This window comes from Dermatophagoides farinae, chromosome 4 (genome assembly GCF_024713945.1).
Source record: "Dermatophagoides farinae isolate YC_2012a chromosome 4, ASM2471394v1, whole genome shotgun sequence".
NCBI classification, from domain to species: Eukaryota; Metazoa; Arthropoda; class Arachnida; order Sarcoptiformes; family Pyroglyphidae; genus Dermatophagoides; species Dermatophagoides farinae.
This window is the reverse complement of record NC_134680.1, coordinates 5,826,991-5,851,279: the sequence shown is the minus strand read 5'-3', so window position 1 is coordinate 5,851,279 and position 24,289 is coordinate 5,826,991. Positions and strand designations below refer to the sequence as shown.

Here is a 24,289-nt window from a genome sequence, read left to right as displayed (position 1 = left end):
CTATAGAATTCTCGTAGATAATCACAAAATTTTTATGCAAAAAACCAAAAAAAACGAATCGAATCTAAAATTGATGATTTAATGATGGATTGGATGAGATGATTTCATGTGTGTGTGTTTGTTGATTTTTGATTCAATTTACTATATAACGTATTTATTTTTTATTAAAATTAATATATTGATTTGTATACAGGGGAAATGGTGGTGGTTGGGAAAATTGAAGGAGAAGAAGGTCTGGAATATTGATTCCAATGTTTACAGCGTATAATTATATATTGGATTCAGGTGAAGCAAAAAAAAAAAAAAATAAAAATAAAAATCGAATTCTGGACACACTGTGTGTATATAATGATAAAAAATGGCATTTAAAGAATGAAAAAAAATAGCAAAAGAAGAAGAAGAAAAATTAATGACCAGAATGAATTATTCGCATAGAGAGAGAGAGAGAGAGAGAGAAAAAAATGATGAAATGAAATGAATAAAAATAATCATCCAATCCATTCAATGCTGTTGATGCTACTATGTATATGATGATGCACACAAATTTTTTTTTGTTTTTTTAAAGAAAAAAAAATAATTCTAACTGATTGATAGATTATTTGTTTGATAATAATAATAATAATAAATACATGAAAAAAGGAAAAAAAAAGAAATCATCAAGAAAATAAATGGTGTGTGTGTTCAGGTATATAAAAAAAAAAACATTGCAAACACTTAACAATGGATAATTTGTGTGTGTGTGAATTAATTTGTACAAAAAGGAGAAAAAATTCGGATCCTGATGTTTCCGGCTTTATGTGTATGTGTGTGTTTGAAATGAATCCATCAAATTGAATTGAATTTGTTCATTGGATTTTTTGATTTAAATAAAATTCTATCACAATTGAGAGATTTTTTTTTCGATTTAATTAGTTGTTGTTGTTTATTGTTGATTTTCAATCAGTTCGATCCTCTTCTACTAAATGTGCCGTATCTTTATCCGTATCGATTGTCGTTGGTTTCAATGCTGTTTGTCTTATTGGTATCTGTGGTGATGCTGATTTATGTATTACACTTGATGGTGATAATATTGCTGAACCAAAACGATTTGTATAGGATTCATCCAATGGATGCGGGGTTTGTGTGGATGGTGGTGATTGTGGATTATCTACATCGATTGTTGATGTAAACATTTCCGTATCATGTAGATAATTAGTTGTACCATTATTATCGAGATTATTTTTCTTTTTACTATTATTAAATGCAACATTATTGCCACCAGTTTCAGTGTTTGCAACGCTACCACCAAATGCATCATACATTGGATTGGAAAAATCGGTCGTTTTCATATCATCCAGATTGATATCATTTTCAGATGATTCCTAATTATAAATGAAAATTTTGTTAATGTAAAAAAATAAATTTCATATAAATCGTTCTCTATTTCTTTAACAACATACATCTTGATTGTTCGGTTCACCAGATGTTTGACCAGAACGGAAATCCTGGCCAATAAATTCTACATTAGTGCCACTACGAAATGAAACACTTGGATTTGCAAGAAAATTTGTTTTGCTATATATTTTATGGAAAAAAAATTTTACATAAAAGAATTGATAAATTTCAATCAAAAAAAAAACTCCAATTGAAGAACAGAACTTACAGATTTTTCTTCTGAAAATATATGATAACAAACACAAGGCTGGCCAGAATTAATGCCAATAATAACAATAACAATGATGGCGTTGTGCGTAACACCCAACGTGAACTCAATTTTGTTTTGGCAACCGAATCTTCACAGAAATTTCCATCAAAATTATCCGGACATTTGCAGATAATCTTTTCAGAATTCGTAAACATACAAAAACCACCATTTTTACATTCACATTTATATGGCATCGCTAATGGATGTTCAAATGCTGAATTGCATTTTGCATTTGATCCAAAATTTGAATGCTGTAATCCATCCGGACATGAACAACGATATCCGCGTGGTACCAATAAACATTGATGGCTACATGGATTCACATGATTCAATTGACATGAATTGGACACTATTTTAACCATTTATGAATGGTAAAAAAATGATAATATTTTTAAAATAAAATAAAAAATGATTCACTTACAGGAAGTATTATATTTTTTATTGTGGAATATCTTCAAATCTGTAGTATAAGCAGATGCGCGTTTCACTCGAACTTTTACACCACGGCCAAATTTATCCTGTCTATAGATTTCATTCGTATCTTTTGTTGTCCAATAGATTTGATCTTCAAATAGTTCCAAACTAATCGGATGATGTGATTCACCGTGTATGATGACCGCACGATCGGATCCATCTTTGTTGGCCGATTCAATTGAATTAAGTTTAGTATCGCACCAATATAATCGATGATCAGCTTGAAAATCGATGACAATACTAGCCGGTACGCCCAATCTTTCTTTGACGATTGCTTTACGTTCGGAACCGTCCATCCAACTAGTTTCGATTTTAGGCAATTGGCCTGCATCCGTCCAGAACATTATTCTAGAATTTTCACAAAAAAAACATCATTGATAAATTGAAAAAAAACATTTCATATGATACGTACCCTAATTCAGGATCCAATGCAATAGATGTTGGACGTTCAAGATTAGTTGTTATTAGTGATCGTTTGTATCGACCATCCAATAGACTTGTTAATATACGACCACGAGGTTTTGATCCCGATATATCCATCTCAGTCCAATAAAGATTTCTTGAAAAATGAAAGGAATCAAGTTAACAATGTAATTAAATAAAAAAAGTAGAACATACCTGGCCACCCAATCCACATCGATATCGATTAATTTATTTGTACTTTTCAGATTCATATCCTGTGTGAATGCCATTCCATGATTAGGATCCTGAATATCTGGTATGATTGCCCGTTTTATTGATGAATCAAATGAATCGATCCAATAAATTATCTTATCCACCGGATCATAATCTAATGATTGTATTCGTGATTCACCAGTCACAATCATTGATTGTAATTGTTCATTATAATCGATTGTACGAATTTCCGATCCATCTGAATACAAAATGACTGGTGCTGCACCCTGTGCTACACAACGATCCTCGACAAAATCAAATCCAGATCGACAGCTACAAGCATATGTTCCTTCAAGATTTATACAATTCTGCGAACAATTATGACCAAATGTTGCACATTCATTTATATCTTCACATAATTTTGGATTTGTTTCATTCGTTTTATAGCCCCTGTGAATAATGTGATAATGAAATCATCAATAATCAATCATCAATAACCAATAGATTCTTACCGTGGACAAATACAAATGTACGAGCCTTCACCAATTGTTGAACAATTATGTTGACAGCCACCTTTCGTTTCACGATTACAAACGCCTTGATGACAGCCTTTTTCGTCGGATAAATCACCACAATCATCAAAATGATCACAAACTTTGGTCAAATCAATGCATTTATCATTGGTACATTTGAATTGATTTGATGCACAGGTTGTTGGCCAACGTCGACATAATGTATGATTATTTTCATCACTACCATCGCCACATTCATCATAACCATTGCAAATCTGCCATAATGGTATGCATTTTTTGTTTTTACATTGAAATTTTCTTGATGGATCGCATTCGAAATTTTGACATAAAGATTCTTGTTCATCCGTACCATCACCACAATCATCATCTCCATCGCATAGGAAATCATTACGGAGACATACGGTATTGTTACATTGGAATAAAGTTTCCTGACAATATTTTCCATTTGGAAATCTGGGTGGACAATTCATTTCATCGGATACATCTTTACAATCTTTATTTCCATCACAGACCAATTTCTGCGGTATACAGTGTCCACTTTTACATTTGAATTGATCAGATTTGCAGACATGTTCCAGACAATCAATTTCATCCGATCCATCATCACAATCTTCATCGTGATCACATCGCCATCTGGATGGTATACATTTTTTATTATTGCATTGAAATTCACTTTCCGAACATTCACGATATAATTCAGTACACATTGCTGGATTTTCATCACTATTATCGCCACAATCATCTTCGAAATCTGTAATTTCAAAGCAATATACAATATAAATAAATAAATTTCAATATAAAAATGAAAAACAAACTTACCGCATCGCCAACGCAATGGAATACAGCGATCATTTTTACATTTAAAATCACCCGCAATATGACATACTGGACATAATTCTGGATTTGTTTCATCCGAATTATCGCGACAATCATCTTTACCATCACAGAATAGCCAACTTGGTATGCAACGATAATTATGTCTTGATGGACATTTTCGCCATCCGGTACTACAATTTCGATTACGACATAAATGTGCTGGTTCATCCGAATTATCGCCACAATCATCATCAAAATCACAATACCAAAGTTTCGGTATACATTTGCCATTATTACATTTGTATTGTGTATCTTTATCACAATCACGATGATGACAAACGGCTGGATCTTCATCGGAGCCATCCGAACAATCATTATCACCTAAATGAGATAATTTCAAAATAATTAAAATCAAATAAATTGAGTAAAGAAACATACCATCACATTGCCAAGAGCTTGGAACACAGCGACCTGTAGATTGACATTTGAAACTATGTTCACCGCAATCAGAATCACAAAAACTTTCATCCGAACCATCCTGACAATCACGAACACCATCACAAATTCGAATACGTGACAAACACGTGGTTTGGTTATTCTTACATTGATACATGCCTGGTTTACATTGGAATGGTGGACAATTTAGTTCATCCGAACCATCCTGACAATCTTTATCACCATCACATGTCCAGAATATCGGTATACAACGATCATCATTTGAACCGCATCGATGTTGACCACGTGTACAATTGGCTATACAAGTTTTATTGTCACGAAGTAGAACAAAATTATTTGGACAAGCACAAGTGAATGTTTGTCCTTCCGGTGCAATGAGACAAAGATGTGAACAGCCACCATTTTTATCACCACATGGATTATCATATGGAATTTGTCGCAATGGATGATATACATGAATATCGTATGGTCGATGAGATGTATTACGAAGCACTTGATAATTTTCTCCGGTAAATTTATGCGCTCGGGCCAAACCTTTTGTATTCCAATCGGTCCAGAAAAGCCAATCATCAAATACGGATAAAGCAAATACATGTGGAACGGAATTACCACTGAGAACAGTATGTCGATTTCTTCCTTCAAAATCAGCATATTCAATATAATCAAGATGAGCGTCGGCCCAGAATATTTTATCACTAAAATAATCGATTGTCAATGCATTTGGCCATACAAGTTTCTGTTCATAAGTGATGATTCGTGAAAAATTCTGTCCATTCATTCCCATTTTACCGATACATGAATGATGACCCCAATCGGTGAAAAATAGATAACCAATCTTTGGATGTACAACAATAGCACGAGGATCAGATATTCCACGAGATAGTAATGTTTTTCTTCGCGTTCCATCCAGTTCGGTTACTTCAATATGTTTACTTGTACGATCCATCCAATATAATTTTCTTCCAATCCAATCAACAGCCATACCTTCTAAGCCATGTGCTTCATGACGAACAATATTCTGTTCACCAGTTCCATTGATAAAAATACGATTGATTGTTTTATTACCAACATCGGCATAATAAAGTCGTTCTTCACGATAATCAAAATCCAATGCTACGACATTTTTCAGATCCATTTTAATTAGATTATAAATTGAACCATCGACACTGGAATTACGGATATAGTAACGATTGCTGAATATGAGCCATGGTTGTACGTCTGTGTCACGTCTTTTACATGTACGACCATCTGGTTCACGTTCATAATAGATATCATTACATTTACAACTGAATGATCCAGGTGTATTGAAACAATATTGGCTACATTTTTGTTTCATCATTGAACATTCATCAATATCTTCACAAGCTTTTTGATCTTTCATAAGTTTATATCCATCATTACATTGACAATGGAAACCAATAGGATCATCAATACATTTATGTTCACAACGATTAATATCGATTTTGGCACATTCATCTATATTACAATGTGGTGATTCATCACTACCATCTTCACAATCAATATGTTTATTACAAACACGTTCCATTGGAATACATTGTCCATTTTTACAACGATATTGACCATCCGGACATGTTGGTGCTTTTTTTGTTTTACATTGTGAAAGATTTTCATCACTACTATCACCACAATCATCTTCACCATCACAAAGATATGTTTTACGTATACATTTTGTATTACGACATGAAAATTCATCATCATGACATTCACGGAATGTACAATTACGATGTTCATCTGAACCATCACCACAATCATTATCATGATCTAAATAATGACAATAGAATAAAAGAATCAATTTATAAATAATTTACAAGAATTTACAATTAAATTACAACATACCACAAACCCATTCTTTACTAATACAACGATTATTATTGCATCTAAATTGATCAGCATCACATGCTTCGGGTGGTGGACAATTATGTAATGTTGTATTCTCATCGGCACCATCCACACAATCTGGATCACCATCACAAATCCATCGTTTCGGTATACATTGGGTTCGACCCCAGTTTTTATTTGCCGTACAGGTGAATTCACGTTCTGGGTCACATTGTCTGGTGTCACATTGATGTCGTTGTTCATCTTCATCGGAATTATCCAGACAATCATTATCACCATCACAGATATAAATTCGTGGTATACAATTTCCATTATTGCAGGTAAACAAATCACCAAAACATGTTCGTTTATCACTTTTACAATAATCTTCTGGTTCATCAGATTTATCGCCACAATCATCATCACCATCACAATACCAAGTGGCCGGTATACAACGATGATTTTTTGGACATCGAAAACTATTCGGTGGACAGGTACGTTGTGAACAAATTAATGAACTTTCATCCGAATTATCGCCACAATCATTATCACCATCTTTAGTTGGAAAAAAATAATTTACAATTTCAAAAAAAAAAAAATTAAAAATAATAACAAAAAAAACATACCGCATAGCCAATATGGTTCCACACAAATGTTTGTATTTTCACATTTCAAATGATTTGCCATACAAGTTTTGTTATTCGGACAATTAATATGATTTTCATCGGTCGTATTCGAATCTTTACAATCATTTACACCATTACATAATTGGGCTTTCGGTATGCATTTATGATTACCACATGTGAATTCACCATCAGCACATGGTGGATATTCACAATCTTCTTCATCAGAATTATCACCACAATCATTTTCATGATCACATTTCCATGTTTTAAATATACAACGACCATTACCACACCGGAATTCATTTGGGCCACATGTATGAACGGCGCAAAACATTGAATCTTCATCGGTATTATCTCCACAATCATCATCACCATCACATGTCCATAATCGTGGTATACACTTTCCATTACCACATGAATATTTTGATTCATCACATTCAACTGTATCCTGTACACACATTCGATTTTCATTGGCTAATTTAAATCCAGAATTACAACGACATTCAACCGTACTGTTTGGCGCTTGATGACATGAATGTGCACAGCCACCATTATTAATTTGGCAGGGATTTTTATCACAAAGTTGCCGCTGTGAAGAGAACACATGAATATCACGTGGTGATTCTTCTAATCGTTTGACCATTTCAATCATTCCAGAACCGGTATATTTATCTGCACGATAAACACCACGTAATTGTAGATCAGTCCAGTAGATATAATTTTTAAACAAAGTCATTGCAAATGGATAGATTGTAGCTGAGATCAAAACTTCACGATCAGTTCCATTCATATTGGAACGTTCGATTTTTTCACGTAAAGCATCAGTCCAATAAAGTTTTCGTTCTTCATAATCGATGGCCAAACCACTTGGTTGTGTGAGATCATCTTCAATGATGGCCCGTTTGAAATTACCGGACATTGTTGAACGATAGATTTTTCCATTATTACCAAATCGACCCCAATCAGTGAAATATAGATAGCCTTCACAAGGATCTATGACGATTGCTCTTGGCCTTTCAACACGAACAATCATAACGATCTGTGATCCATCTTCATTCATTGAATAAATAGAACGATTTGCTGAATCAGTCCAATAGATTTTTTTGTTTGTCCAATCATAAGCAATACCTTCCGGATTGATTCCTTTCGATAGAATGACATTGTGTGGATCATCATTTTTCTTATCAATTTGATACGATGAAATGCTACCATCAGGACGAATTTGTGTGAAATAGATTTTCTTATTTGCATAATCAAAATCTAAACCAACAACATTGGTAAGATTAGTTTTTGGCATGACTGGTGGGCTAGAGATCTTTTCATCAAGATTAATGGTACGAATTTCTTTACGTGTAGTGAAAATAAGATATTCATCCAGTTGTTTACATCGTTTATGATCATTGGCATCTAATACACCTGATGAACAGGCACATTTATAATCTTGTTCATAACCTTGTGGCATTGCAAAACAAAGTTGATCACAAATACGTTCATTGAAACGAGAACAAACAGAATCACCTGGTGGTTGATTCTGTGCATCGAATATAACAATATCACGTAATGTATCCAAATTTGATTTGAATGGTTCAGGTGTTTGACTTTGTGCCACTTCAGGAACTTTACTTCCACGAAATATTGTACGAAGATTACGATCTACCCAATAGATTTGTGAGCCAAGTATGGAAGCACCGTATGGTGTTGGTAAATTTTTCCAAACATATTGTCGTCGTCCACCAGAATATGATACTTTTTGAATGGCATCTTCACGTGCATCCACCCAATAAAGATCATGAGTAACGATATCGATGGTTAAATCACGTGGATTACTTATACCAGTGACAACGATTGGTGTACGATTTTGGCCGTCTAATAATGCTTTTTCAATTTTTGGAAATTGACCATAGTCAATCCAATATAGATATCGTTTGATTGGATTGACAGCAATTTCTCTTGGAGCATCGGTCGTTGTTTTTATCAATACCATTCGATTTTTACCATCCAAATGGCTAACTTCAATATAGGTTTCATGTGGAAATACATTCGTGAAATAAAGATTACCGGCAATCCAATCGATTGCAATGCCACGAATACCATTACTACCGATACCTTCGCTGATAATATGCATTTTTTCCGTTCCATCTGGTTTAATTCGATATATGCCATTACGTTCGCCTGGATTATATTCTACCCAATAGATATGATTTTTCACTACATGAACATCAATATGAAGAATATTGTGGCCAGGTCCAGCAATCGGTTGTATAGCTTCAGCATGATCTTCAAGACTGAATCCTTGCATTTTTGTCAACAACGATACAACAGCAAATGATTTATATGGTTGACAATTAGTCTGTCCATCGGTACGAAAACCTGTACTACATAAACATTTATGGCGATTATTTTCATCCGGTATACATAAATGTTGACAATTTCCATTCGAATTACGGCATGGATGATTTTCAATTCTTGGCCGTTTACTATAGATTTTCAAGTTTGATAGATTCGGTGAATTTTCTTCGATTGCAACGGCATTACTGCCGTCTGGTAGATTGACTCGAACAATTTTCTCATATACAGAATCCAAATAATATAATCGATTATTGTAGATGGCTAGTCCTTGTGGTTTTGCTATGCCAGTGGAACTTGTAATAATAGTTTTACGATCTTTTCCATCTTCATCAACACTTTCAATAACACCTACATAACTTTGGCTAAAATAGATACGACGATTATTGAAATCAAATGTAAGTGCTTCGATTTGATGAAGTGAATCTTTGATTAAAATCTGTGGATTTGTTCCATCCATATTAGCTTTGGCTAATTTCTGCGGTACACCAACACCACCTTCATCGAGCCAATATAATTTTCCCTGTAATGGATCCAATACAATTGCTTTTGGTTTGGCTACACCTTTTTCCGTTCCATCATTACTAAGAATAATTCGACGATAATTTTTATCACCATCTGTTTTCACTACTAAAATATTTGATGCTTTTTTATTGCCAATATAAAGATTTCGACCAAGCCAATCGAATGCCAAACAATATGGTGCACCAACAATTCCATCTGCTAAAAATTTTGTCTGATTTCCACCCAACAAGTTAATTTTATACAATGTACCATTTTCTTTATCATCTTCACGTAATTGAATATAATAGGTGTAACCTTGTTGTTTATCATAATCAAAATCATAGCCATTTTCGATGCCAATAATTGGTGTAAAAAAGCCGACAGATTTTTCATTCGGCGTAAGACTTAAATCAACAATCTGTGTGGTTTTCATTACCATTAGATATGGTGTATCGATAGGTATACAACGGCCACCACCAGATGATGTACGATCCTGTCCATAACCGGATGGACATTTACATGAATATCCTTGCTGTTTTGGTGATAATAAACATAGATGAGAACAAGGAGCTTTGGCACATGGATTCGATGATGATTCAGGCTGTAATAATGGATGATTGATATGTATGCCCAATGGTTGACTGACTAGATGAGAGACAACCGTTTGATTTGATCCACGAAATTTATGACATGAAAGTACACGATTCAATTGACGATCAGTCCAATAAAGTGTATCTTCAAATATTGTCAATGAATGTGGATGTAATAGATAATGATTATGTGCAAGTACTTGTTGTCGGCCAGTACCATCATAATTACAGAAATCGATATAATCTAATTTTGAATCAGCAAAATATATACGTTTTGTTGGAATATCAATAGTAAGACCATTAGGCCAATAGATTTTTGTATTAACAATCACTTTACGTTCACTACCATCCATACCCATACGTTCTATACGTGGATTTTCACCCCAATCACTCCAGAATAGAATTCTTGCATCTTCACGTGGATCAAGACATATACCACGTGGTTGACTAATATTTTGGCTTAATAATACAATATGATTTTTACCATCAATTGTTGATACTTCAATTGTTTTAAGACGTGAATCAACCCAATACAGATTTTTAGCAATCCAATCGATAGCCAAACCTTCGACTAGATCTAAACCATTTTCAATAATCACTTCAGGTTCGCTAGTACCTTTTTTTACACGATATATTTTCTTTGCATGCATATCATACCAATATATTATGCCTGTTGACATTTCTGATGCAGTAGCGACAACATTTTCAACACGAACCGGAATTCGTTCCAATGAAACATTCGTTATATTAGCAATCAATATGGATCGACGATTTGAAATAACCATATAGGCTAACGTACGATTCAATGCTTTACAATAGGTTCGATTTTCCAGTTGATATCCTGATTCACATTCACATTTAAATCCAATACTGCCAGCTACATTAGCTTTTTCATTGAAACATTTATGGCTACATGTTCCAATTTGTTCACATTCATTTATATCGACACAGGTACGAGTATCGTTGAGACGTTCCCCCGGTGGACATAGACATAATGGGCCAACAGGTGTTTCTTTGCATTTATAAAGACAATTTTGTTGTTGACAACTGACCAGACCACAACCAGGACCTTCATCGGCTCCATTCGGACAATCGGAATGACCATTACAGATTTTATCTATCGTAATACAACGATCGGTTATATTTGGACATGACCATTGACCACTTGGACAATCATATTTGGCTGCACCGCATGCATGACGTTTATCTTCATCTGAATTATCACCACAATCATCACGGCCATCACATATCCATGATTTGAAAATACATCGAGAATTATCACATTTGAAATGATTATTTGGACATTCAATTTGGCCGCACGTTGATGGTTCATCACTATGATCTTCACAATCAGGATTACCATCACAATACCATGATTTTGGTATACAGATTCTTGATGCTTTACATTGAAATTGTTTTTCCTGATCACATTGATTCGGTGAAAGCTGTGGACATTCTTTTTCATCTGATCCATCTTGACAATCATTCATACCATCACAATGATAACTTTCATGAAGACATTGTTTCATATCGGAACATTGAAATTGATTTTTCGAACAAACGATTGGTGGACAATTTTTTTCATCCGCTTGATCAATACAATCATTATCGCCATCGCAAACCCAACTTTGCGGTATACAATGGCCACTACCAGGACATGTAAATTGAAAATATGAACAAGTTTTATCTTTACAGGAATCGCCTTCATCACTACCATCACCACAATCATTTTCGCTATCACATTTCCATGACATCGATATACAACGTCCATTGTCACAGGTGAATTCATTCGCACTACAGGTAATGTTTGCACAGCCTGCTTCATCGGAAAAATCTCCACAATCATTATCTTTATCACATTTAAAACCCATTGGTATACATCGTCCACTGGCACATTTAAAATCTCGATTACTACATGGTTGTGTACAATTTTGCTTCTCATCCGATCCATCCAGACAATCATTATCACCATCACATACCCACGATTTAGGTATACATCGTTGATTATCGCATGTAAAATCCCATGAATTAGGACATGCTTGTAATGGTGGCTCTTTTACAGGATCAGAAACACAGGTACGTTGATCGTTAGACAATTTTTCTCCATATGGACATCCACATCGTACAACAAGTTTATCACTTGTTGTATTATCATTACTAGGTATAGCGAAACAAAACTTTTGACAATTGCCATTATCATAAAGACAGGGATGAAGATTTTCGATTTTCTGCGCATCACGGCTAAATACACGTATACCATACAGACGGCTACCTTCTTCAACCGTGTTGATTATTTTTTCATCACTTCCATTCACTTTATTCATACGTAAAATGGCATCCAATCGCCAATCGGTAACATAAAGCCATTCCCGATGTATGACCAATGAGAATGGATGTTTGATTCGTGGTGAATTTATCGTTTTAACATCAGTACCATCAAGATTAGCATGTTGAATATGATCCAACAGGGCATCACACCAATATAATCGATCATTATCATAATCAATACTAAGACCGTTTGGCCAGCCAAGTAAAACACCACGAAATATCATTACATTTGAACCATCTAAATAGGCACGGCTAATGTTTGCAGGACGATCCCATTCTGAATAGAAAATGTAACCACGATTTGGATGTACGACAATAGCACGTGGACGTTTTAGATTTTTTAGTAAAACACGACGATAAGTTGAATTATTGATGCTGATTACATTCAATGTTCCTTTACGGCTATCAATATAGTATAGATTATTCGATATCCAATCATGTGCTAATCCTTCGACACCTTCATTTTGTGAAGCCAATACATTTTCTTTGCCAGTTCCATCTACTTTGATCTTATAGATAACATCAAGAATGACATCCGAATAGAAAATATGATTAGTACGTGCATTGAAATCAAGACCAACAAATCGAGCTGAACGACTAACAACAGGAACAATGGCATCGGTAAATCCGCTTAATTTAGGTTCAAGAATAATGCCACGAACAAATTTCTGTTGTGAATACATGAGAAATTCTTCAATTTTCGTACAACTTCGTAAATCTTCGGTAAGTTGATAACCAATATCACATGCACATCGATAACCAAGTGCAAATGAATTTCCGTCACCATTTCTGGTAAGCACACACATATGTTGACAACCTCCGTTATTACCACTACATGGATTAAATACAATAGGTTGTCGAAGCGAATGTACAGTATGGATACTTCGTGGTTCTTTGATGATTCGTCTTTCACGATATAAAATTTCAATATCTGAATTGTTATAGAGATTTAAGCGTAGCACACCTTGTCGTGTACTGTCCGTCCAATAGGCATAATTTTCGAAAACGGTCATTCGTACAGGTGATGGTACTTTTGTACTACCACGTATAATTGTATGTCGTTCTTGGCCATCATAATTAACGACAACAATTTGATCCAGTTGTGAATCACACCAAAACACACGTTGAGTAACATAATCCAATGCAATACCGGTTGCTTTGTAAATATAATTCGAAACAATTGTCGTTCGTTGTGTGCCATCCATCAAAGCTCGATCAATATTATCATTGTCTGTGAAAAACATTAGCCCACGGCTCGGATCGAGGGCAATGTCGAGTGGTGCTGTCAGATTTTGGCTAATCACTATACTATGATGACTACCATCAATTTCCATGATGTCAATTTTTTGATTATGTGTATCGCAAATGTATATTTTATTCGCAATCCAATCAATAGCAATCGAAATCGGTGTCCATGGATAGAAGACGCTTATTTCTTTTGTGAATTTGGTTGGTCTATCAGGATCCAGATTAATACTGTAGATCTAGATATAAAAAGAAGTAGAAGAGAAAAATGAACAAAACCAAAAATAATTAAATCTAGATCAACTATCCTACATATTTTATAATGGTAGATTTCTTCTAATTTTTTTTTCGTTTTGTTTTGTTTTGTTTTGTTTTCATTCATTAAATTAAACTCACTTTTCGTGTTTCAACATCCGACCAGAAGAGGATATTTTTAGCAAAATGATAATCAAGACCGCTTGCGGCTGTTGCATTTGTAATTATCTCTAATGAATTTCCCGAAAAATCCATTCGATATATGGAACTATGATGTACAAACATGATTTGCATATCCGAACCTGTTGTGTTTATGTTGATAGATATAACAAATCATTAACGACGATGAATGAATTTGTTGTTGTGAAAGAGAGAGAGAGAGAGAGAGAAAAAAAAAAATTTAAATTATTTTTTTCATTTTAAAAAACAAAAAATCAAAATGGAATGATAATTACTATTTTCAGCTTTACAATGACGATTATCATTAAGCTTATAACCGGAACCACAATGGCATTGATAGCTACCCGGTGTATTTGTACAAAATTGATCGCAATATTCCCATTCACGGCATTCATCAAAATCGATACAGGATTTTTGATCTTTTGGATTGATTGTCATGCCGGTTTGACAATAACAAATACCACCATTTAATGATGCTTTACATTTATGTTCACACATCAATGAATCACAATTTTTCATGGCTAATAAAATGAGAAAGTGGAAGAAAATTGTTAATCGAAAATCGTTTTTTTTTTGAACAAAATAAAGTTATTTTTCAGAAAAACAAACAAACATACAGCAAGCTTCTTTTTCATCGGCACCATCTGTACAATCGGCAATTCCATCGCATAATTTTTCACGATTAATACATTTCTTTTCTATAGGACATAGAAATTTATTCTCCGTACATGATACAACAGCTATAATAATCATTATTATTATCATTAAATGATTTATTGAAAACATGTTTATTTATGTACAAAACTTACTGCAATTAGCCTCATCGATTGCATCATTACAATCAGAATGGCCATCACAACGCCATTTAGCTGGTATACAAATAGCGTTCGTACAACGGAATTGATCGGATGCACATGGTGGAAAATCACAATTCTCTTCATCGGATAGATCACCATCACCGCAATCGCTCCAATGATCACAACGTTTTGTTTCTTCAATACATTTTTTACCACTGGCACAACGAAATTCATTCAATTGACAAGCGGTTCCATCTAAAGAAATGAATAGAATTGTTGTAAATGTTTTTTTACCGATTAAAATTAAAATTAAAATCCTATTATTATTATTAATTGATAACCGATCGACTTACTATGGGCACAATCTTTTTCATCCGATTCATCTCGACAATCATTATAACCTATTAAAAAAAATGGACATTAATGAAAAAAAAAATTTGTTTCAATTAATCAATCAATCAAAAAATAAACATTACACATTTACCATCACATTTTTTCAATGCTGGAATACATATTGCGCTACCATTATTTTGGCATACATGATCGTCAGGCTGACAAGGTCTATAGGCTATTTATTTATTTGTCCATGTAAAATTTCACAAAAAAAAGTTAATTAAATTATTACTTGTGTTTTTTTTTTAGTTAAAATCATCATCATAATCAATCATAATAATTTTCAATCATGAGATTGATCATCATTGTAATTGTTGTAAATGTATGAAATGGAATGAATAATAAATGTTTTTTTTTGTATATCAAATCATCAATGTATGAATTTAATTGAATAATACTTACAGCATGTTTCTCCTTCATCTGATCCATCCTGGCAGTCAACAATCTGAAATTTGTTTGAAATGAAAAAAAAACAATCAAAAATGATGAAAATAACAATTTTTTTCTAATGAGAAATAAAAAAAAAACATCATCATTCATACCTTATCACAGTGCCAGTGTAATGGTATACAATAGGTTTTATTGAATACATATTGACCACAGGTGAATTGATTTGGATCACATTGTGGTGGTGGACAGGATTGATTCTCATCTTCATCACCTTCACAATCTTTTTGAAAATCTAGATTTAATTGATTTGTAAAAAAAACAAAAAATTCTCACCATCAACAACAACAATCACCACATTGACAACAAAAAAAAAACATACCACAAACCCAACGTTTCGGTATACAATTTCCATTATTACAACGGAATTGATCTGGTGTACAATTTTTTGATGATGATGATAATGATAATGATTTATTTGCAAATGTTGATGACAAGATTCCTGGATTGTTGTTGTTGTTGTTGTCTTTTTTTCAAGCAAAGAAAAGAAAAGAAAAATTAAATTTTTTGAATCAAAAGAAAAAAAAACAAAAAAACATTGTTATTTATAATTTGTTCATCATCATTCATCATTTTATTACAGTGTGTTTGTGTGTTTGTGTCCATTAGTATTAATATTACACACACATTGTGTTAGCCCAAGCCTATTATTCATCATTATCATCTCATCCATATCAAACATGTGAAAAAGAATTATTAAAAAAATTCAATTCTTTCACTTGTTATTGTCATGCTGGACAATAGACCAGAGTAAAATGATGGTGTCCTAAATATTATCATCATCCACAATTTGAGACACACACACACAATTGAATTAACAGGCAGAAAAAAAAATTTTCATTCAAATGATGATTAAAAAAAAAATTACCACCACTAGTAGCAAAAAAAAAATATTTAGAGCAAGACCGGTAGTGAAAATGTATGAATTTTTTTTTATTTTGATAAATAAAAAGCAGAAAATTTGTCCTTATTTTTTTCATTCATCAATCCATTGTTTTTTTTTTTTGAATGAATTTTTATTTCGAAAAAAATGCCTTTCAATTCTAAATAATCTCATTTATTCAACAACAACAACAACAACCAGAAAAAAAATTCAATTCATTTTCAATCAACCGAATCAATTTCGTCGTTATAAAACAACAACAACAACATCCAAATCAAATCAAATCAACCAAATCGATCATCGAATGAATAAAGTTTGAAATAAAAAAAAATCTGCAAAAGGGGAAGCAAAAAAAAAAAGAAAATCTGGTGATTTATGATCAAACAAAAGACCTTGAATACAATACATAATGTAGTAAAACTTTTCGTTTACCACCACAACCCTTTTCATCATTTTTTTTCTACTTCTTCTTCTTCTTCTTCAAATCAATCAATTGGCAATCTAACAATTCATTCAATCATGTAATGTGTCGATTTATTGGATTTTCGTTTTGTTTTTCATTTTTTTTCTGTTCATCATCAAATTCACCATCATCAGTTTTTCTTCAATTTTTTAATTTCAATTTTATCATCATCATCATCATTATCATTCGGATTTTCTTTCAACAACAACAAATAGCGTCACACTAAATGAAAATTAGCAGTTTGTTGTGTAATCAACGACATGTACTTGTGTCTCTATATTTTATATAGAAATTTATAATTATTAATTGTACCTATACGATATCTGACAAAAAAGTGAAGAATTAAAAAAAAATTATGTGTCAAGCGATAAACACTCCCAATTCGATTGAATGTTTCACGTATGATGATGATGATGATAATAATAATAATGAGATAACCAATCATCAACTCTTTTTTTTCTAAACCGAAACGAATTTAAATGAAATCAAATGATAAAAAAAAATGTCTACCGATATCGAAATGTTGTTGTCATAATAGAGATCTATCAACATACAGGTTGTATAAAACATATAAAGCTGAATAAACTGTGAGTATGTGTGTATGTATACAATCGATTGATTGATTGATCAATCGATCAAGTAATCGCAATAGTATTGTGTTAATTTTGTTTGTTCTTTTTCTAAAAAAAAATTAGGTTAATCAATCAATAATGTAATGATGGTGGCGAATAAACGGAAACCAGTTGAATTTTGTATCATTTAAAGGCTAATAAACGGTACATTATGATGATTGATAATTAATTAATCCATTTTGAATTTGATTGACGTTTCAACACTTCATTATGGATATTTTTCATATGAAAATATTTTGTTTTCATTTGTAAAAAAAACTTGATAATGATTAATTCAGTTTGCAAACAACAACAAAAAGTAAATTATCTGTTGATTAATCCATCTGATGAATGGTGGAAAAAAAATCTTTGCAAAAAAAAAAAAAAATAAAAATAAAAATTCAAAGAAAACATTCAATGATTGTGATCATATCCTTGATCATCATTATCATCATAATATAGAAAATAAAAATAGAAGCAACAACAACAACAAAATTCCATATCCTTGATCATCAATAAAGGACATAAACTTTAAAATAAACAGATTTAGATCCAATCCAATCCATCATCATTATTAATAATTTGCTACATGTGTAATGATGATCACAGAGAGAAAAAAACCAAAAAAATAACAAACAAGGAACAAAATAACATTTTGTTTATCGAGAAAAATTTTAAAATTTAGTTCAATTTGTTCAAAATGTTGCCACAAATGGCAATCGGAAGCAATAACAACAACAAACCATTTGTATGATCAATTTGTACACGCGGTCAAAACACACACAAAGACAAAACACCACACTAATCTTCCTTCATCTGCCAAAAAAAAAACATGAATGGGAAAAAATATTGAATTCACTAAGGCTTAGTGACTAAGCTAACCACTGCATGTGAATGTGAATGAAAATAAATCAATGAATGTGAAATAATCGAATGATGATATATATCTGATATTTGATCAGATCACATTGTGAATTGAAAAAAAAGCTCGTTCGACAAGTTTCATGATCATCATCATCATCATCAATGTTTTTTTTCCTCTCAATAATGATGATGATAAAGTATTCACCGATACAAGTCGATCATGTTCATCTTTCATGGCTATGGCCATCATCATCATCATCATCATCACCAACATCATGATCATGGTTCGTAGACCTGAAAAAAGTAAGGTTAAAAAGCAAAAAAAAGAAGAAATAAATAAAAAAAAATTCAGAATTTAAACAAGGAATGGAAATGAATGGCGAAAAGAAAAAAAATACGACGATGATCAAAGTCAAAGTTTAGCCAAACAACAACAACGACAACGACAACCAAATGGCCAGACATATTAAAGACCGGCTATGTTGATGTCGATGATCTTAGGCTACCATATCAAGTCTTCGTCATCGTTTTTCAATGATGACGATGATGGCATCGTATCACCAGTTCAACCAACGAAACGAAACGAAATGATTGAACCGATGATGAACTGCAATGTATTGAGTCAAATAGCAAAGATAATTTTCAAGTTTTTTTCTACAAACACACACACATTTAATCATTTTGAATTCAATTCACAGAAAAAAATTTGAGTTTTTTTTTCATTCATTTTATTTTCGATCATTCAATTCAATTGTTTCTGTAAAATGATGATGAAAAATATCTCTTTCTATTGTTGACTACAGCATGAATGCATCATTATTTATTATTAGGCCAAAGTGATAAATAGAAACGACCGTTATGTTTTTCGATTTCCCCTAACTCATTCCAGCAAAAAAAAACAACCTTAAAATGATCAATAATCAAATGATGATCATTAACATCAAAATGAATGGAATTTTTTTTTTGAAAAAAAACCACAACAACAACCATCAACAATTGATGACATAAAAAGCTTGATTGATGGGTTATATTGGTTTGTAATTGAAAAAAACAAAAACATAAAAAAAATTCGTGATTTAAAACTTACCATCTCCATGATGATGTAAAATAAATGTATCAATTGGAGATAATGTCGTCGTCGTTGTTGTTGTTGTTGTTGTCTTTGATGATGCTGTTGTTGCTGTCGCTATAGATGAGGTAATTAATAATAGATGAATAAAAAACATTATACACGTTATATTATTATATGCTAAATAATTATTATTATAATGATGATGGCCATAATTATGACTTTGATGATATCGATATCGATGATGATTTTGACCACAATTGGTTTGTTGCACATTTATTAATTGTGATGATGATTGTTGACATGATTGTATTTTATTGATTGAATTCAATTTTGTTGTTGGTAATAATGATGATGATGTTGTTGTTGTTGTTGAATCATCATTGATACCAACAATGACATTGATTCGATTACGAGTTCTTGGTTTTGGATCTTCAATCTTCATCATGAATAATCTTCTCGTTTTCATTATTAATGAAAGTTCGATTTTCATCCAGGAAAAATTATTATTATTTTTTTTTATCTTTCAAAAATGATCAAAACTTTTCCAATCATCATTATCATCTTTATGATCAAAATGATAATGTTGAATATTTACTGGATGACTTTTTTTTATTGGTGATGTGATATGCTGTGTATGAAATTTGAAACACACACATACATACACACAAAAAAACCGGAACGGGATGCGGAAATGAATTTCGATGAATTTGAATGGATGATGATGATGATGATGATGACGATGATCAATTGAACAATTTGATTTTTTGTCAACACAATAAACACATCAATACACAGACGCACACACACACACACAATGGATGAGCATGAAAAATAGATTGAAAGATTCAAAATACTGTCACTATCAGTTGATTTATTTGGCTATTAACAAGAAAGAAAAAAAAACGAATGAAAATTTCCATGAATAATATTATCGATTGAAAATGAAAATGGTGAAATGCAACAGCAAAAAAAAATTCGACAAACAAACGCACACACGCATCAAACACCAAATGATGGATGGGGATTTATAAATGTTCAATGAATGAAAAAAAAAATTAGTGGTTACCATAGAAAGCACACACACACACACGTTCACCAGAAAAAAACACTTGTTGTTGTTGTTGTTGTCATCAGATAGGTAACCATTGAAAATGATTATTATCAACAGAAAAAAAGAACATACACACACACACACAGTGAATACCTAGGATTCAAATTTCACATGGATTCATCAATTTTTGTGTGTGTGTGTGTGTATGTGAGTATATGAATTCAATTCAATATCACACATATACAATCACGGAATAAAATCAAAAAAAAAAAAAAAATCGATTATCAACAATCGATCGAATCGAATTTCATAGCATTGAAATTTTGTATGTATCACCAAAAAAAAAATCCACAATTCAAACAACACATTAAATCATTGATTATGAAGTTTTAGGTGTGGATTTTTAAAGCAAAAAAAAAAAAGTATATCACCAATGTTGGTCACATATTCATCAATTTTTTGTTGATTGTATTTATATCTACAGGTTGTTGTTGTTGTTGTTGTGGATACACATTGAAACAATGAAATTAAAACAAAGACAATAACAACAACAACAACAACAAAAAACTAAACCAGAAAAAAAGACACTTTGTCCATGGAAAAAATTCGCTGTTGTTGCCGATGATGATGCTCAAAGATCGTCAATTATTATTGTTGTTGTTTTCGATGAATGGAAAAAAAACAAAACAAATCATTAAAATCAATGAGAAATCAAAATATTAACCGGATGTTTATATTCGCAAAGGAAACACACAATATAAATAAATTTTTTTAATGAATCAAATTTTTTTTTTGATTCTGGAACACACTGGTAGCGGCCACCACGCGTATACACACGTCAAAATAATATCATTGTGGCAAAAAAAAACACACACACACATACACAATAGTTGTCTTTGAGAAACAAAACAACAAAAAAAATTATTTTGTATATTCACCTGTTGATTAGATTGGTATATGCGTATGTGTTTGTGTGTGTGTGTTAAACTGACCGAAGAAAAAAATTGTTTGTATGTATGTGTTTTTGTGGTTGTATGTATGTTCAACAAAATATGCCACACCGACACAACAACTGTATATATTTCTTTACCTGTATCATGTATGGTTGTTGTTGTTGTTGGAATGGTAGGTTTCAATGATGATGATGATGATGGTTAGAGTTTCGGTAGTGTGTGATTCTTTCTCTTTCTCGTTTTTCGTAGATCTGAATTTCTATTTTTTTTTCGGCCAGTTTTTTTTCTCCAATCATCAAAACTAATAAGAAAAGTTCTGAAAAAAACAAGTCCTAGCTATAATGGTGATGATGATGACGATGAATGGTGAACACTTGTTGTTTTTGCCGTTTACTGATAACCACCATCTTTTTTCTTGCATACGTTTTTTTTTGGTGGTAGCATTATGTTGTATATAGTGTATATTATTCAACACTGGACTTTCAGAATGGTAGAAAAAAAGATTCTATGAGCAAAAAAAAATCAGCATACAACATAAATGAACAGCCATCATCATCATCAGACAACACAGGTGAAACAATCATCAAACAAACAAAAAAACCCGAACATACACACACACACACACATAAAACAAACCACTATGACGGATTTTTTTTTCTGTTTCTAATAATTTTCAAAGATAAAAAATATTGGTTAACGAAGAAAATCTAAAATAAAAGAGAATCATCACATACTTACACATAGCATCGGGAAACAAAAACAAAAACAAAAAAAAAACTAATAAAAAAAAAGATGAGACCAAGGTAAGATGATGTTGATGAAGAAGTGGTTTGGTTTGATCGGTTGTTATTTATTATAACTGAACATTCCACGCCTTACTTGTGTGTGTGTGTGTGCGAAGTGAATATTAATGGAATGAAAAGAGACATTTTTCGATAGAAAACACACACAGAGAGAGAAAGATGGATATGATGATATTTTTCTTTCTATAGTGGAAACGGAAAGTGGTGTTTATTGATGACGATGATGAATGTTAAACCGTGATGTTTGTTTGTTTGTTTGAAGCTTAAAAAAAATGGTGATGATAGAGTAAATCAATGAAAGAGAAAGAGAGAGAGAGAGAGAAAAAAATACATTTTCAGGTTACTTTCAAATGATGATAAATTATCACTTACGGAAGATGATTATGTCATCGAGAGTGTTTGATCAGAAAAAAAACATTCGAATTTGAATCAATATAGGTAAGAGATTCGAATGGTTTGTGTGTGTGCGAGTATGTATTATGATGAGAAAAACCAAATACCACTAGTTTATTATACGATTGATGAGTAAAAAAAAAACCAACAATAACAAAAACAATCAGGTTTTTGATTTTTTTTTCTGATCAACTGGAACCAACAAAAAAAAAAAGTTAAAATCTTTTAACCATCTTTTTGATCATCAATTGTGAATGATGATGATGATGATGAGAGCGAAACATAGACACATAGAGAGAGAGAGCTAGAAAGGCTATATCAACAGTAATAGATATTTATGTGTTCAATGAAATTCGAGATTGAATGAATGAAAAATTTGTAAAAAGAGTCGAAATATCCGGCAATCATTATCGAACGGTGATAGATAAGGCGAACGGAAAAAAAAGAGAAGAAAAAGGAGCGGATGGAAATGAGAATGAAAATCAATCTACTAAATTCATTCATTGATCTATTAATCTCAGTTCATTACATATATAATATATTTTCGAATAAAAAAAAATCCTAAAAACAAATAGATTAAACATCACACACACACACACACACACACATGAATGACAAATCAACAGGTTGTCTTCTACTTGTTCCCGTGGGGGGAGAGGGGTGAAAGAAAGAAAGAAAACAAAAAATTACGCTCTGTTTTTTTTTCTTGTATACAACTTTTCAAGATGATGACTATGATGTTCCCAAAAATAGATTTAAGATTGAATTTAAGATTTTCTTATTTCAATAATTTATTAAAAAAAAATACTATGTTTACACATTGTGGAAATTTTTTTTTCTTCTTCTTCGCCATTCAAAATTATTACCAAACACACACATCATCATCATCACACATTTTGTTGTTGTTGTTGTCGCACCTGAATTCGAATGTTTATTATTTATTTATTTGTTTTTCATTTTCGTATTTTTCTTTACTTTCAATAATAATAATAATTTTGATGATGATCACAAGATAAGAATGTTGGTGCCTGTGGTGGTGGCAACAATTTTCATCATCATTGCATCATT

At 32.2% G+C, this 24,289-nt stretch overlaps 1 protein-coding gene across 2 annotated transcripts; it reads right to left on the bottom strand.

Annotated features, from left to right (window-relative positions):
• Positions 1-117: 117 nt before the first annotated feature.
• Positions 118-22,520, bottom strand: mgl (low-density lipoprotein receptor-related protein megalin). Of its 2 annotated transcripts, none has more exons than XM_047064732.2 (21): positions 20,037-22,520; positions 16,451-16,594; positions 16,224-16,363; positions 16,084-16,126; positions 15,773-15,856; positions 15,642-15,689; positions 15,301-15,543; positions 15,109-15,231; positions 14,767-15,012; positions 14,453-14,613; positions 7,044-14,295; positions 6,436-6,972; positions 4,561-6,360; positions 4,126-4,503; positions 3,286-4,057; positions 2,777-3,223; positions 2,571-2,717; positions 2,106-2,506; positions 1,643-2,033; positions 1,440-1,554; positions 118-1,361 (listed from the first exon to the last, which is right to left on the bottom strand). In XM_047064732.2, the coding sequence occupies exons 1-21, from the start codon at positions 20,509-20,511 to the stop codon at positions 936-938; spliced, it is 14,373 nt and encodes a 4,790-aa protein (XP_046920688.2). In that variant the 5' UTR covers positions 20,512-22,520; the 3' UTR covers positions 118-935. The 2 variants fall into 2 exon arrangements, with proteins under 2 accessions (XP_046920688.2, XP_075586998.1); XM_075730883.1 differs by lacking the exon at positions 20,037-22,520 and adding an exon at positions 19,155-19,243.
• Positions 22,521-24,289: the final 1,769 nt, after the last annotated feature.

Bases quoted from the DNA above. Each gene is read 5' to 3' on its own strand.
- mgl (XM_047064732.2), bottom strand. From the start codon at position 20,511: ATGAAAATCGAACTTTCATTAATAATGAAAACGAGAAGATTATTCATG. The intron at 15,690-15,772 runs GTAAATGTGTAA...TTTTTTTAATAG, and splicing joins AGCATTGAAAAAATGTGATG to GTTATAATGATTGTCGAGAT. The intron at 15,232-15,300 runs GTAAGTTTTGTA...TGATTATTATAG, and splicing joins AATCGATGAGGCTAATTGCA to CTGTTGTATCATGTACGGAG.